Source organism: Lepidochelys kempii, chromosome 7 (assembly GCF_965140265.1).
Source record: "Lepidochelys kempii isolate rLepKem1 chromosome 7, rLepKem1.hap2, whole genome shotgun sequence".
Classification (NCBI taxonomy): domain Eukaryota; kingdom Metazoa; phylum Chordata; order Testudines; family Cheloniidae; genus Lepidochelys; species Lepidochelys kempii.
Genome location: NC_133262.1, coordinates 9,151,899 through 9,168,705, shown reverse-complemented (window position 1 = coordinate 9,168,705; position 16,807 = coordinate 9,151,899). Strand labels below are relative to the sequence as shown.

General features: G+C 43.7%; 1 protein-coding gene across 5 annotated transcripts in view; it reads left to right on the top strand.

The window, feature by feature from the left end:
• FRMD4B (FERM domain containing 4B) overlaps nucleotides 1-16,807 on the top strand; it is a 198,167-nt gene that overhangs the window by 167,226 nt on the left and 14,134 nt on the right. For 3 of the 5 annotated variants that reach the window (XM_073351064.1, XM_073351062.1, XM_073351061.1), the window contains exons 12-17: nucleotides 4,219-4,443; nucleotides 12,628-12,704; nucleotides 13,920-14,058; nucleotides 14,538-14,679; nucleotides 15,230-15,363; nucleotides 15,447-15,566. In XM_073351064.1, the coding sequence (XP_073207165.1) occupies nucleotides 4,219-4,443; nucleotides 12,628-12,704; nucleotides 13,920-14,058; nucleotides 14,538-14,679; nucleotides 15,230-15,363; nucleotides 15,447-15,566 (837 nt within the window). The remainder of the gene's footprint in view (nucleotides 1-4,218; nucleotides 4,444-12,627; nucleotides 12,705-13,919; nucleotides 14,059-14,537; nucleotides 14,680-15,229; nucleotides 15,364-15,446; nucleotides 15,567-16,807) is intronic. The other 2 variants (XM_073351063.1, XM_073351065.1) reach the window with 1 other exon arrangement.

Here is a 16,807-nt window from a genome sequence, read left to right as displayed (position 1 = left end):
CCTTCACTACACAGTAGGCTTCAGGAGTGTTGTTAAAGCATAATAGCTTTGAAAATGGATAATGCTTATCATAGGTATTTACAAAATGAAGAAAAAGTTATCTAAATCTTGATGCTGCACGTTTTCTCTTATAAAACTATTTCTTAATATAAATTTTCTGTTCTGCATTGTTCAGCTGTTCAGAATACAATAGTATTGGCACTGAATTCTCAGCAGGATATTCTAATTATGCAAAGATCCCATTTGCTTTGTGTGTTTCTCACCTAGGGGAAGCCTTTGATTTAGAATCCAGATACTGACTGAAAGTAAACACAGCGCTTGTAATAAGAGTATTCTATGAAAAGTAGTGACTTCCAGGTGCAGACTGTTGTTAGAGCGTCAGCCCTCTAAAGACACACTTTTTATGTTGGTTTGCTTGGTTGTTGCAAAATTTCTGTGGATTTTACCAGGAAGGTAAAACAAGGGAGAACATGGTTTGATTTTTTGAGACATTAGAAAAAATACTTCATCGGTAGAAAAAGTTCTGTAAATCTCTCCTTCTGACTAAGGATTTAATATACAGAAACTCACTCTCCCTGAGTTACCAGCACAATATTAGTTACAAAACCCAATGTCCAATTATAGGATCCCATCTGGTGAATAAGGTTGGAGCAGGATATTAGTTCTCATGTGCACACACAAACTACTTGGAATATGTTTTCTGATTTTCTTTTGAAAGGAGAAAACACTTCATGTACCAGCAGATGCTTAAAACAAAAAGGATGTAATCGACACATTCCATGCACCAATGACCTGCGCAAATGATCACTTACAGTGTATTAAAAACCAAAGAGCCTAAGGATTCCAGCCTCCATAACTGTGAGGATAATATGGTTCTGGCCAAATGCCTTGTTCTGGCCAAGTCCAATAAATGGCCTCAGCTCAGCCCCAGAATTATACTGTGCACCTTCTTATTCAATAGCTGTGCTTGGCCGAACTAATCACAGAGCTCTCAAAGCTAGAAGTTTTATCTTTTGAGTCTTCAGATTTTCACTCCCCATTTATATAATCTGGAGAAAAGCCATAGGCAGAAAAGACTGATAGGTGCATTAAGTAAATTGCCTCCTACAAACTTCTGGTAAATATTTCTCCCCCAAAATGGGTTCTCCTCACAAAGTCCAGCATGCCTGGAACATTGCCATCAGCCTTGTATAGAAAATGTTCAAGTAAATTTGCTTTTCTTCAGCACTTTGGGCCTGATTGACCACTCGCTATTATTTCAGGATTTTTCTGCAATTAATGTGTCTTGTTTCTTCCTTATATTCCCCCACATGTGTGTATCCACCTGTTGTCTCTCATGTTATACTTGGATTGTAAGTCGTATGGGGTAGGGTGTGACAGAGTGCTGAGAGATGTACCCTGGTCACTATTTGCACTCAGCAGGTTCCTGTGAGAGGGTGTAATTGGCAAGGGGTGTGCCTGATTACCAGGCCAGACTGGGGTAAGGAAGTTAATCAGCTAATTAGCCAATAAACAGGCAAGGGGTTTAAAAAGAGGAAAGGAAAAACAGGAAGGAAATGCTTGAAAAAGGAATGGGGTAGGGTAAAGAGAGAGAGAGAAAAGGTGAGTGAAAGGCTAGGAGAGGCTGACAAAGTGAGTTCTCTGAGTAGATGTCCCTCAAGTCCCACCCCACTTTGGAGAAGAGATCAGAAAGCTGGAAAACAGTGCCAAGGTGGAAGTCCCAATATGCACTGGTGAAGGTACTGAGACAAGGAAGAAGGTCTCAGAGCAGCCTCTGTTTGTGGAAAGGAGCAAGAATGTGACAGGCATACCCTGTCCCACAGGGAATGTCTCTTCGTTTTGAGTTTGTACAGTGCTTAGCACACTGACGTCTTGGTTCAGGTCTGGGGCTCCAAAGTGCGACCATGATAGAAATAAACCATTAATAATAAACACAAAAGTAGTCCAATAAAAGCACAAGTCTAGGGTGCGATTCACCATCATGATATCTTAGTTTTAATCCAAGTACCCCTGGCGCTTCTTGAAGTCTGGATCTGTTTCAGAAATAATAGCAGATCTAGTGGAGAGTTTCTTCTAACTTTTCAAAGTAATAAATCAGTTATATGATTTTAAAGGTTTCTTTCACGCAAATATTTCTGCCTAGAAAATGTAATGCTTGCTGAGGACAATTTTAATCGATTTGTGTTACCATGCAAATGGATCCATTCTTCGGATGAAGTTCCTTACAGAGAAAAAAATAAAATTAACAATTTTATACAACAATTTCATTTTCCCCAAAGCAGTATAGCACAGTCTGTTTGCATGAATCATTGGCTGACGTACACATGTTCTACAACATCTCTAATTTTAGTTGCTTCATCACAGTCTGCCTTGCATTTAAGTGACTATCAAATATTGCCAAAAACGACCGCTTCCCTTGCAAATGCGTCACTTCCTTTAAATTGGTACAACAGTGTGGTCTATAATCAAGAGTTTTTTCCGGATCAGAAATGACCACCTCTCTCACAGAGCCTCTCCCCAGCATCTTCAGTATATGAAAGGCTTCCTTTAGAGGCTTCAGTGGACAAATGATTGTAACCCACCCAAGTGCATGCACAATGAGCCAGACTCTGCCTAGTCATAAGCAGGCATAAATCAACTGCAGTTATGTTTTCCACCAGGGTACACCAAGGCTGATTCTTTCTCCTTCCCTCCCTCTCTGTTTCCCACTTGTTGAGGCTACATCGCTGATTTAGATTCAGCACATTTCTCTTGAACTAACTCTAACTTTTATGACTTTATGGCTTATTGCATTACCTGTATAGTAGAACCTCAGAGTTATGAACGCCTCAGGAATGGGAGCTGTTCATAACGCCAAAATGTTTGTAACTCTGAACAAAACATGATGGTGGTTCTTTCAAAAGTTTACAACTGAACATTGACTTAATACAGTTTTGAAACGTTATTGTGTAGAAGAAAAATGCTTATGTTGCTTTCCCTTTATTTTTTTAGTTTATTAACACTAAATTTGCTTTTATTTTTTTGCTGTATTTGCTGGGGGCGTAGTTTTGGTCTCTGCTGCTGCCTGACTGTGTACTTCCGGTTCCAAATGAGGTGTGTGGTTGACTGGTCAGTTCATACTCTGGTGTTCCTAACTCTGAAGTTCTACTGTATTTAACTCCTCCCCCGTTCTTATGGCACATTTCCCCCTGAGCATTTAGCCAGCTCAGAAAAGATCGGTCCTATAAACAAAGCCCCAGAGTTCAGCTCCAGATCTGAATATGAATTTTCACAAACTTTGGGACTATTTCTCATTTGTTCCCATAAATTTCCCTGAAGTAGGAGAATCAGGTTTAGATTGTAAGCTCTTTGAGGCAGAGACTGTCTTTTTGTTCTGTGTCTATACAACACTTTTGGGTCCTGCTGAATTATTGGAGCTTATCGGTGCTACTGCTATAGAAATAATACGTTCGTTTTGTGTGAACAACCTGGAGAGCCCAGCATCTGCCTGATATGGGGATTCATACAAAGGATAATCTAATGAATGGTATATTACTGTATAGGATTATTGTTTCATAATATGTCCTGATGATTCCTTGATATTTTTTGTATATACCTGGAATATGTTTGATGATTAGAAATATAGATAGTTGGGTTTGTGATGAGTGGGAGAACCACATGGTGAATTGCCTGCAGGGTGCGCAGATTGTGGATCTATTGAGACATCTAGATCAGGGGTAGGCAACCTATGGCACGCGTGCTGATTTTCAATGGCAGTCACACTGCCTGGTTCCTCGCCACCAGTCCCGGGGGCTCCGCTGCTGGCCTGGGGTACTGGCCGCCGGCCCCCTGCCAGATGGGGTTCCAGCTGCGCTCAGCCCGCTGCCGGCCCTGGGTCCCGGCCACCGGCCCAGGGGCTCTGCAGCCTCCCCCGAACTGTGTCCCACTCGGGTGCAGACAGGGGCAAGAGGGGGCACAGCTCAGCACCCCCACCTTAAAAACTGTTCCAGCACCCCTGTGCTGGGATATTTTTAAGTCCTGATTTGCTGCTTACATCACAATCACACCACGTGGAATAGCACACTGCGTTTGACATTGAGATTAGAATGTACATGCGAGAACCGGAATCAGAATTTTCTGACAGATTTCAAGATTTCCAGTGATTTTGGCCCAAAGCTTTCTTTTCTAATTAAACCTGAAAAGTTCAACGAAAGCGACTTGGATTTGTTTGTATTTCAGTGGATGCATGTTGAAGATTTCAAAATGCAGCTCATTCAGTTAAAAAGCTCAGAATTGTGGGCATCAAAGTTTGGAGATCTGCAGAGTGCACTTGAAGCTACCGAGAGAGATCGTGGGGCCTCTATTCTAACCTGCTGGACGTCCCTGCCAGTGAAATTTAACTGTTGGAAGAAAATTGCGTTTGCAATGTTTTCAGCATTTGGAGCCACATACCTGTGTGAACAGGTATTTTCACACATGAAATCTGTCCTCTGTCCCTCTCGGAGCTGGTTAACAACTGTATTTTAGTTGCTTCATCACCGTCTGCCTTGCATTTAAGTGACTATCAAATGTTGCCAAAAACAAGCTGGGGGCTGGTGTGCAGCTTAAAGTATCCAAATACATGCCAGACATTGGAAAACTCAGCAAGGAAAAGCAAGGGCAAGGATCACACTAAACTGATAAGATCTGCATTTTAGTTTCATTTTAAATGAAGCTTCTTAAACATTTTAAAAACCTTATTAACTTTACATACAACAAAAGTTTAGTTATGTATTATAGACTTCTAGAAAGAGACCTTCTAAAAACATTAAAATGTATTACTGGCACGTGAAATGTTAAATTAGAGTGAATAAATGAAGACACGGCACACCACTTCTGAAAGGTTGCCGACCCCTGGTCTAGATAGACACCTATGCAATGCTGAGGAGGAGCCGGTGGTCGTGGTACATGTAGGTACCAGTGACATAGGGAACGGTAGGAGAGAGGTCCTGGAGGCCAAATTTAGGCTGCTAGGTAAGAGATTAAAGTCCAGGACCTCCATGTTAGCATTCTCTGAAATGCTTCCAGTTCCATGTACAGGGCTAGTTAGACAGGCAGAACTGCAGGGTCTCAATGCATGGACAAGATGTGTAGGGAGGAAGGGTTTAGGTTTATTAGGAACTGGGAGCCTTTTGGGAAAGGAGGAGCCTATACAGGAAGGATGGGCTCCATCTATATCGAAACGGAACCAGAGGAGTTATTAAACTAATGGCTGGGGGACAGCTGACAGATGCAGAGGAGCACACGGCGTGCACAGAAACATTCCTTAGGGGAGGGTTTATTAAAGGGGATATTCTGTATCCTTGTAAAGAGGAGAGGATAGAAGTTGCTAAAGCACAGGTAGGCACTGAAGAGAAACAGTGAAACAAAAAAGAGTCCCATTCAGTTGCATCACATGAAGACAACAGAATACTGACAAATTTTATAAGTGCTTGTATATAAATGCAAGAAGTCAAAATACTAAGATGAGTGAACATGAGTGCCTGGTATTATGTGAAGGGGTATCCTCATTTAATACAAGAACCTGGAGTCACCCAATGAAATTAATAGGCAGCAGGTTAAAAACTAACATAAGGAAGTATTTCTTCACACAACGCACAGTCAACCTGTGGAACTGGTGACCAGGGAAGTTGTGAAGACCGAAAGTATCACCAGGTTCAAAAAAGAACTAGATACGTTCGTGGATGATAGGTCCATCAATGGCTATTAGCCAAAATGGTCAGGGATGCACCTCCGGGCATCCCTAAAGCTCCAACTGCTGGAAGCTGGGCCTCGATGACAGGGGAATAATTGCTCTGTTCTGCTCATTCCCTCTGAAGCATCTGGCACTGGCCACTTTCAGACAGGAGACAGGGCTCCTGTCTGACCCATTGGCCTGACCCAATTATGTCCAGCCTTATGTTCTTAATATTCTTATTTCTCCCACTCACTTTCAGTTAAGTGTTTTTCTTTTCTGCCTTGTAACATAGACTGATGAATTTAACCAGGTTTAGAACAATATAGAAATTCAGTTATGTTAAAAATAGACCCAACGAAATCCTTCGGATGTTGCTGTTGGTAAGTGAAGTCCTGCTTAGTGCCTATGAACAATTAGGCATTGCTAACTAGCTTTGCATCTCTGAGGATCTTCTCATGTCTTTAACAAACCATTACAGGACCAAATTCTTCACTTAGAACCACACATATGTCTCCCATTGAGCTTAATGCAGGTCTTGAATGATCTAAGTGGATGGAGAAGAGTTTTTATAAACGCTTATTATCTCAGGTGCATGTACCTGGAGCAAGGCAATTTAAATACAGATTGCAAAATGTTTGCGAAAACATTTTAATTATTTCTAATTGGTCTTCCTGCCTTCAAAAGCCAGTATGAAGTTCCCAGATTCGTTTGCTACTCTTTCCATTTTGCTGTATGTATATTTTAGGAGAGGTGAAAATTAGGTAGGATTCAGAGTTAGGTCAGGTTTAGTGGAGAAAGGATTTATGAAGTGGGAGTTTATTAGATTATAGACCTCTGGATTTGGCCCCGATCTGGAAAAACTTATTTGTAAACCGTTCGTACAAGTCTGTTTCACTCCCTTTGATTTTTCTCCAGTACTCAGTGGCCTTTCTTTTCCTGGCCATCCCTTATGGCCTCTGTCTACTGCTTTAAAAAAAAAATGAAGAAACACTTTGATTTACTCATCAGTAATTGAAGGTAATTAGATTTTATTTGCTTATTTATTTTTGAAGTTCGTCTATATAACTATTATTTGCCCACACCTTATTCTGTGATTATGTAGACAGTCGCTAGTCTTTCTAAAAGGACAGTATGGCAGCATAATTAGCTTTATTTAAACCGTTTCAGATGAAAAGCCACTGGAAAACTGTGTGTGTGTTTTAAATATGCATACAGAAAATTTAGAGAAGTGATGGTTTTGAAGAGAAAAACCTTTACGTAGCTAAGTTCTTCTGACCCTAGGAGAGTACATTGTTTAGTCATACGAGTTATTAACTAACAGGTTATTATTTCGTAGTTGTTATTTGAAAATATAATGTGCTGTAACTACATACCATGAACCCACAGATCCCTGGTACAGCAGACTGTAGCCTTCAAAACAATCATTGATTTTTGGCATTTCTCATGTCAATAGATGCAGCATAAAGCAAGTACAGCAAAGTCATATGCAAGCATAAACTTCTCAACATATCTATTAGTGCATACTAAAGAAAGAGTCAAATGCATATAGAGTATGAACGACTAGGAACTACTGTTCTCAACAAAATATTTGCTACCTGTTTGGTCATACAGGCGCATAATAAAAATGCATATTGCTATTACAACGTACGAGTGTTAAGAGTGAGGCGCAAAAAGCAGCGAAATGACTTTGGTGCTGTATCTCCGATCCCTGATATGGAGTGCGTACTATTACTAATACACTTTTACAGTATATGCGGCAATGACTCTAGTGCAGCCAAATACTGTGTGGTATGAACTTCCTCTGTAATAGGTTTCAGAGTAGCAGCCGTGTTAGTCTGTAGTTGCAAAAAGATGAGGATGCATCCGATGAAGTGAGCTGTAGCTCACGAAAGCTTATGCTCAGATAAATTGGTTAGTCTCTAAGGTGCCACAAGTCCTCCTTTTCTTTTCACTGTAATGTTACTATAACACTGGGACTTCTCACTGAATTTCGTACTGCTGAAAGCACACGCCCTCGACACACACCGATGGCTGTATAATAAAAGCCAGTTATACTACTGCAATACTTAGAATTTTCAACTTCAAAGTACTTTATTAATTAATTAACCCTTAAACACCTTTGGGCGATAGGTACATGAAGTATTTACAGAGTGGTAAGCTGAGACACAGGTCAAGTGAATTAACACAAAACAGAAAGGGAGTCAGTAGCAGAATTAGGAGGACTAAAACTCATGAGCTCCTGGCTCACAGACTTGATGTCTAAACTGCAACTCTCTTTCTGCACTAATTAGAAGAAATGCTGTAGCTTTTAATTCCTGCATGCTGGCTGATCTTAGCACTCAATATCCAGACCATTTAAAATGAGCAAATACACTTGGAGATATGGGGGCAAGGGAAAAGGTCAAGCCCTCATGACCAACTAACAACGTAAACTGCCCATGCCATCTCTGAAATGAGCTAAATAACGAAATCCACTCCCCACGGCTGTCTCACCAGAACTCACTAGCCCTGCAATCCATTTATAAATGCTATTTCTCAGTTATGGGAAGACAGAAGAGAGTCTACCAAACTAGTAAATGGCTAAAAGTGTCTTCGTATGACACCATTTTACTTAGCAGATTGTCTTTTAATAATAAATATCAATCGGAAACCGAATTCTACAGAATGATAGGAGCAAAAATACCTTGTCCAAGTAATTTTCCCTATTGTGTAACTTACTTACATTTGTGGGCAAGATTAGTAGAGATTTGGCAAAAGATGGTTCAACATACATGGATATAGAAGAATATGACAGATCTCTAGGCTGTGAGATCTGCATATGGGACCTCCTCCCTTCCCCTGCTGCATAAAACAGGAATATCGGCCACTTCTGCAGCTCCATCCCACTCTCTGGACTTCACAGTGGCCTCTCCATAGGTCCAGATCCCATGTGCCCCCCACCAGCACTACAGAGAATCCTTGGAAAAAATAATGCGGCCCTCACCTCTGTGACCTGTTCAGCTGGGCCTCCCAGAGGCAGGTGTGACTGCAGTGGACCCATGCTGACAGGAACTGGGGTGGGGAAGTCAGGCCAGAGGAGTTATGGGGTACAGGGCCTTGTGTACATGATCTGACCTTCTGTGGATTTCTGGGGGGTCCTCTAGCTTTGGGGCACCTCCCACAGCCTTTTCCATAGTGGGGAGGAAAGGAGACAAAGCTCACCCCTTACCAGAAGGCTGTGGGGTTTCCATGAGGGGATCTCTCAGATTTTCTTCTTCAGAGCACAGCAAGGGCTGCTCTGGGCCTTGGGGCTCTAACTAGTACAGATATGCTTAACTGCACTAAGCAGAGCAGGGTTTGGCAGTCCATTCACATACCCCCCAGGACAATATTTACATTGGAGTTTTATCATGTCTGTTTGTGGGGACCAGAATCTTTTCTCTGGAGCTAAGAGTCACAGAGGTGAAGGGCTTGCACCTTAGTCACATGCCAAACCCCATCGTGTTCACATGGTTTTCTCGTAGAACAGGTTGTCTCTTGTGTCAGTCACTTCTGCTTCCCACAACCTTCAGGTATGCAGGAAGCATTCACTGTCCTTGTCAAAAAAAAAAATGCAGGGGAAGTGATAAAGGGGACAGGATTCATCTTTAGTCAGTGATAAGCCAGAGAAGGAGGCTGTGTGTCAAAGAGCTCTTATTTCAAATATGCTGGTCGGTTTTTTCCACGGGCGGGCGTGGGACTTGAGCTGACGGGAAGTGCAGTTGGAATGTAACACAACTCTTCCTGTAGAACCTGTTACATTTCAGAGGTGAATAAGGACCGTGATAGGATTGTACATTTAAAGCTGCCACCAGTGATCCTGAATTTGAAGCCACTTCAGCTGAAATCCCCTGTGAATTCTGCAGCGTTCAGCTGTCTTAAAGCATGTCCCTCCCCTGGGAAACTTCCTCCAGTGTTCTGTGTTTAGCTATCTGTGAGGAGAGGGTGGGATTGGGGAGGCGTTGTTGCTGATATAGCTGATGATGTCAGCAATGTGTCAGCAGTGGGAGTTAAGCCTGTGAAACTAGAGTTACACCTAAGAGGCTGAAACTCAGCAGCAGAAGGAAGCGGAAAGCTGCTTGGTTGGGGCAGGATGGTGTGTTTTCTTTTTTAAACTTCGCTTTTGAAACAATTGGATTAAACACCAAACAAACGAGAAGCAAGATTGCACATTTTCTTGTGACTAGGTAAGCGTGGGGATTCAACTGCATCATTTGGAGTAGTTCTGTGTCCTGGCTATGCTTCGTAAAAATGTTGTTGGTGCAGTGTGTGACCGCACAAGGACGTTCTTCAGAGAGGAGTGGGGGCATTTGTCTGTTCCTGTATATGTGGTTTCTGGGATACCGTAAGTAACAGTGCTGCAGAGTGCAAGATGTCTCTCCGTACTGCGTTCTGGGATATTGCATTACTTGTATTCTCGGTAGAATTAATTCATTTAGAAAATCCAGCCACTTTTTTATGGCTGGGGGCTTTTTGTGTTAATTTAACACCACAATGTAGATTCCCCTTTAAGCAGCACTGTTAAAAACACAACAGTAATCTGCAAATGTAAATGATTCTTTTAAGCAAGGGTCATTTCTCATTACAGCATTTTTTTTTTAATTGAGCAGAGTTTAATGACCAGAAATACCATTCTGGCAAAGAAAAGTTGTGGCAAAACAAGATTCCATAGCGTGAAAGGTCACGAAAAGAATCGTCCCATAGGTTTCCACAAACATGTGAACTGGATTATGTTTTATTTATGATCTCGGATGTGTGCATTTAAAATTGAAGCAGGACGTAATATTTGGCTTTATGAACCTTGGCGTTACTTCATGCTGTAGCGTGTTGTGTATGTTTAACAGATGGAGTCTTACAGTGATGTGACATTTGAAATATTACCTAGAGATGACCAGTAATATTATCTGTGATGGTGAATGAAATGTTCGATTGATTGGCTAAGAAATTTAAAGCCCGGTTCTGCCTGAAAGAGTGACTTTGGAAAACTAATACTCTGGAAGGAGGTGTTTCTTGTTCATTGTGTCTGGGTGATTTTCACAGCAAAGTTGCTCAGTTTGCAAGTGAAAAGATTTCTTCCTCTTCCTGTGTGTCCCCCCTCCTCCCCTCCGTGCACACACACACATTCCTTCCCCCCCCACCCCCACCCCACCCCACACACAGCCCTGCATTCAGCCTGGGCTCTGACAGTCTTTCCATCTCGTGCATTGACTCCAGTAAGAGAGGGTCTGCAGGCTAAATTAAACCTTTGGCTACACCTGTCCCACTCCATTGTTAGATTATGCATTTAGTGACACCTGTGTAACCCCATTGGCATTAACTGGCTTTGCACAGGTGTCACTGCTGAAAATTAAAAAATCACCCCCTTCTGGAGCAAAATTCCACCACCCAGTGAAAGCTATGTTAAGAATGTGCCATGTTGGATGGGTGCAAAACCTGCTATATCATCCCCGCAGGTAATGACTGGCGTTGCTTCCAATGCAGAAGGAGTAGGGTAAGAAGATCCATAGGGAATTCCGACCCCCTGGCTGCAGATCTCAGGGCACTGGTCCAAAATGCCTCCCCGGTTATGCTGTCCTAGACTAGTGATTCCCAAACTTTTTACTAAGGCAACTGCAGTTTGTCTTTTCTGTGACCCACCCAGAGCCCAGATTTGTGGAGGGAGCAAAATCATAGGCCAGCATCTTTCTTCTCCTCCTCCTCCTCCCTCACCGCGTTGAGGGGGTACTGACCACTCTGCACCAGCACCACAGCCCTGATCCCAGCTTGGGATGGAGGGGAGGCCCACCCCCGCAACAGTGGCTCCTGTCCCTCAGGCCTGGCCTGGCTCCCCACTCTAGGTATTGTGACCTGGCACCTAGGGTCACAGCACCACTCAGGTTCGGCCCGGCAGCCGTGGCGGCGCGATGGCTGGGAGAAACCGGAGCGGTGCTGCAACCCCATGCACCAGGTCGTAAGGCCGGGGAGCGGGCAGCAGGGTCCTTCCCTGCAGGACAGGAGCCGCCGCTGGCTGGTGAACATGGGAGAGCAGGGGGCTCATTCTCCAAATCCTTGCTCCACACTAGGCCCACAACCCATTCAGAACCTTCCTGTGACCCACTGGTGGGTTGCAACCTATCATTTGGGAAATGCTGTCCTAGACAGCAGTTCTCTGGTCCCCAGCTGGTGATTACACATTTCTTGATTAGTTGTAGTATCGTAGCACCTAGGAGCCCCAGTCAGGGACCAGGATGCCATTGTGCTAGGTGCTGTAGAAACTCAGAATAAAAAATTTTCTCCGCCCCAAGGAGCTATAGGTTCAGGAAATGCTTAGAGGGTTTCCTTAGAGGAGCAAGATATTTGGAGACTCTCTTCCAGGGTGCTGTGCAGTCTCTCCACCACCCCACCCCACCCAAAAATCTCTCAAAACCCCAAACCCAGTGGTTGCATTGAGTGTGTTGCACTTAGAGCATGCCTTTTCCAAAGCTCTTGTTGCTTTGTTACTCCCCTGTGCATCCCATGACCGATTGGGGGAGCAAAGGCCAGAAAGAGAAGAATGCATTATTTTACCTCACTTCTGGCGTGCAACGATTTATATTAGCTTCTTCATTTAATCAGAGTAAAAAGTACTGTAGCTCTCCTCCCGAGACAGAAAGTTTGATTAGATGCAAACAGTTAGCCGCAAGATGAAATGTGTTATTGGCAAAGGCAGCTGCTTGCACAATTCAGATTTGCAATGCACTGTTTATAGCAAATATTGTAAGTTCTCTTTATGGGTCTTCTTTATCTTATAACCAGTGACTTTTGGCACAGTTAGTCTTTAGATATAGCATGAGCTCCCCTGGGTTTAGTTGGAATGAATAATATGATGGAAGAAAGAGAGCAGTGATTCTTGGGGTGACTGTGTTTTGTTTCTTTCTCTCTCCTAATACTCATAGTTATTTCAATGGAAACAGCTGGAAAATCTGTATTTCCGTGAAAAGAAATTTGCTGTGGAAGTTCACGATCCGCACAGGTGAGACCAGAATGGTTGTAACAGAAAACCTTTAGACATTGGACAGGTAATCCTGGTGTTGACCAAGTTCTCCTTTCATTGAGCTGCAGAGAACTAGGATTGTGACATAACATTTTGATCTTCCTCTTTGCTTTGAGTTATGGGGCCCAGTCCTCAGGTCCAGGGCAGCAGAATGGGGCTGCGTGGGCCACGGATCTGGTCTGTGGTTTCTAGTAATTAATGATAAAAAATAGATTCCTGGTAAGGCACAGAAAGGGCCACAGGGCTGATCTGTAATGTGGGGTGAAATTTTGAGGTGTATTTATAATGCTGCTCAGTTTCTCATATTTGTTTCAAATTGCATATGGGCAGTTCCCAGGCGCTGTCATACTTTCAGCGGACCTGGTTCTGGTAAGCGCATTGCAGTACCTGCAGAGGACAAGTTTTCCTCCTGATTTAGCTCCCCTCACAACCCAGGGAGCGGCAGCTCTGTAGGCCCATGGTAGCTGGAGGCCCATGGTCACGGGGACTGCGGGGCCAATAGGACAGGGGACATGACTCCCATAAGTTCATGGACATCTCTGGCCCGACAGTGACTTCACCTTTTTAGCCCACAGCCAGTTCATGGGGGTGGGAGGAAGTGCCCAGTCAGAACATGGGATCACAGTAATGCTGCCCTTCCGTGCACTTGTTTAACAGTCACTTCCATAAAGGACCAGAATTTGCCCTGAAGAAATCCCCCTTCTTTCCGGTTCCATCTTCCTTCTGCCCTCTCTCCCCAGCCACACCACTTTCTCCATCAATGCTGCTTGCACCCAGCAATCTGCTTCCAGCCCCCTTCATCTCCCTTCCATAATTGAAGTGTGAAGAGCTTTGGGATACCCCTTCGTCCCCCCTGGCACATCCCACACGCAAAAATCCCTCTGCATTCCATTCTCTATTGTAGATTTATAACATGTCCATCCCTTTGCTTCTGATCTCAGCTGCAGGAGCAGCAGCCCACTCCCTTTTAGCTCACTGTGTTGTAAAAAGGAGAGGTTTTATGGCTGTGATTCAGTTCTGTAATAAACAGGGAAAGCATAGCAGCAGCAGAAATGATGAGGAAGGATTTTTCTTCAGTAAAGGACGTAGCTCACAGGCTGCGTATTGGGTCTTGCCTGGTTCAGAAAAAGGCAGCTCATATTTTAAACCTAAAAGGAACCAGCCTCAGATTGCATTTCTTTTACCCCCCTTTAGAATTTCAGTGTCCAGAAGGACCTTTGGACAGAGCGGACTTGTAGTGCAAACCTGGTATGCAAACACTTCCCTGATCAAATCCATCTGGGTAATGGCAATCAGTCAGCACCAGTTTTACTTGGACAGAAAACAAAGCAAAGTAAGTTACCAGACATGTTACCATAAGCAAAAATTTCACCTCCCATACTTGTACCTACTTCAATCTCCATTGTTCTAGAGATAGGCTACGAATTGGCTTTGTAGCTGTTCTGCGATCTGTTAGATCAAATAACAATGCGATAGCTACATTATCCTGCCTCCAGTTAAGAGCTGTGGAAATGAAATCACAAAATGGGGGAATTATCCCAGCTGGATGTTTAATCTACCCTGTGTCTGGCCTCTTTCTCATGTTCATTTTGAACAGGATACCAGTAATAAAGGGGTTTTCCTTATGGAGATAACTGGACTGTGGGGGAAATGCCAAGCAATGGAAAGCAAAGTGTAAAATCCCACAGGGGGGGTGTTGCATGAGCTCTTAATTTACTACGGAGAAGTGTGAAATGTCATCTCTATGACCCTTTGTTCTGAAGCTAGTTAAAGGTAACTTGATGATGCAGGAGTGTGTTTTAACTCTTTCAGGCAAAAATTCCCTCAGCCAGAAGTTTGGATGATGTTGCAATGGACCTGACTGAGATGGGGACACAAAAGGTTTCAAAACTCGTGACTTCGGAGGCAAAGAATCAGCTTATTATGGCCAGCAACGGCAGTTTAATCTCTTCAGGTAACATTTTTGCTTCAAGCCAACTGCAGGTTCTGTCAATAAATTGTGAGGCCTATGTGCAATAAATGATGCCATTTATTCGTAGCTGTGGTGAAGTAGATGTCAACATAGGTCAGATTATAAAGATTTGATTTTATAAGTATAACATACCAATTTTTCTGTAAATAAGTGAAGAGACAAAAGTGCATTCTAGATAGCTTGGCGTCTGTGTAATATATATTTATCCCATACGTAATGTTGATACCTGTCTACTGAACCTGCAGACCCATAGCATTCACTACAATCCAGGTGCATCTAAGAGTGTGGTCCTTGCGTCTGCTAGGCATATGTACTCAGTCACGTGAGAGAGAGAGAGAGAGAGAGAGAGAGAGGACAGCAGCTAGGGTTATCGGAAATTGGACCTCAGGCTCCCACTGAACTGCAGTGGGATTTGGTGCTTTAACTTCCTTAGGCAGCTTTGAGAAATCAAGATTGGGCCCTTTGTTCTAGGCCAAGGAAGGAAATGGGTCTACCCCCGTAAATCCGCATTAAAGGTAACTCATTGCTTCAGGGTCTCAAGATTCTGAGGTCAGCGAAGAGCAAAAGAAGGAGAAAATTACAGAACTAAAGAAGAAAGAAAAACTGCTGCAAGAAAAACTGCTGCAGAAAGTCGAGGAGCTGAAGAAAATCTGCTTGCGCGAAGCGGTGAGGACTGTTCTTAAATTCCAGAGGGGGGCTGGCACACCTCCCGCTCAGGTTAATAACCCAGCGTCCTTTCCATTCCGCAGGAGCTGACTGGCAAAATGCCACAGGAGTATCCACTGAGTGTGGGAGAGAAACCTCCTCAGGTCAGAAGGCGTGTAGGCACAACATTCAAATTGGATGATAACCTGCTTCCCAGCGAGGAGGTAGGCACAGCAACTTCAGGCAGCTTACTAACCTTAGGGCAGCCAAAGCCCAGACTCAAACAGCGTCTAATACTCCGGCTCTTGCCAGTAGTGATTGTTGGTTTTATGTTCCTGATGTGTCGGTTCAGGTAGCAAGCATTCAGGATCGGCTGTTGTAAGTTACCCCTATTTGCAACCAGGCAGGGGTTGGCATGTGCGTGTGCCTATGTCTGCTCTAAAACCGAGGGTAAAACTATCCAGTTCCACAGGTAGGGTCCCATCCTGCTGCCCTTATTGAAGCCAAGCTCTTACTGACTTCAAAGGGAGTCTGGCTAAAGACAGCAAACTCCCCTAGGGCTTGACCATGCACAGTTGACATCAGTGGAAATTTTACCATAGAATTCGGTGAGAGCAGGTTCCATCCTTTAGTGCCTAGACATCACCCAGCACTATAATTCTGTGCTCTCAAGTTCTGAATTAGACAGTGGTTGAGACTTTGAATCGTAATACACATATTGGGTTTGACACACTTCTGCAGCTGCTTGGGGCTGTAAATTGCACCCTTCACTGGCAGTAGGGGTCACTGTGCCAGTGAGTGGGGATTCGCCTGCGTAGCAGGGCACAGATTCCACCCAGGGAGAGCTTTATACTGTTCATGGACCTCAGTAAAGAGCTATGCAGGCAGAGGCTGCTTTGAGGGATGCGCTGAACACTCACAAGACTTCTTGCAGTCTCTGGGCACACCATCTCCATCCACTCTTTTCTGGGCTGTGCTGGCTGGCTTCGTTTTCTTAATGGAATGTGGGATTGTGAGCACTTTGTACCCAGGTGTCCCAGGAGCTCTGTGCTCTGGACGAAAATGCTGGCGTAACCCAAAGCTGCAACAAACTTACTTTGCGTAAGTGCTAAATCCTTTTGAAGCAAAACCCTTCTGACAGCATGCAGAAGCACTGCGTAGCACTTCTGTCACCCAAACAGTAATTAATTAAGTTTCTGACGCCCTGTAAGGTAGCTGTGATTATATGACAGTGAAGCAGAGAGAGATTCCAAGCTGATATTTGCAAACTTTGACTTCAGTCGAATCAGCTAGTGCTGGACACCACTGAACATGAGTTCGCTTGTTTAGGTATCTTGACAGGGAGCTAGATGTCTTAACTTTAGGCACCTAGGTTAAAAAGTTTTGTAACCGTCCCAAGGACACACAGTGAGTTCAGTGGAGTTAAGGAATAGAACGTAGGGGTCTCTTAAGCACTAGACCGTAA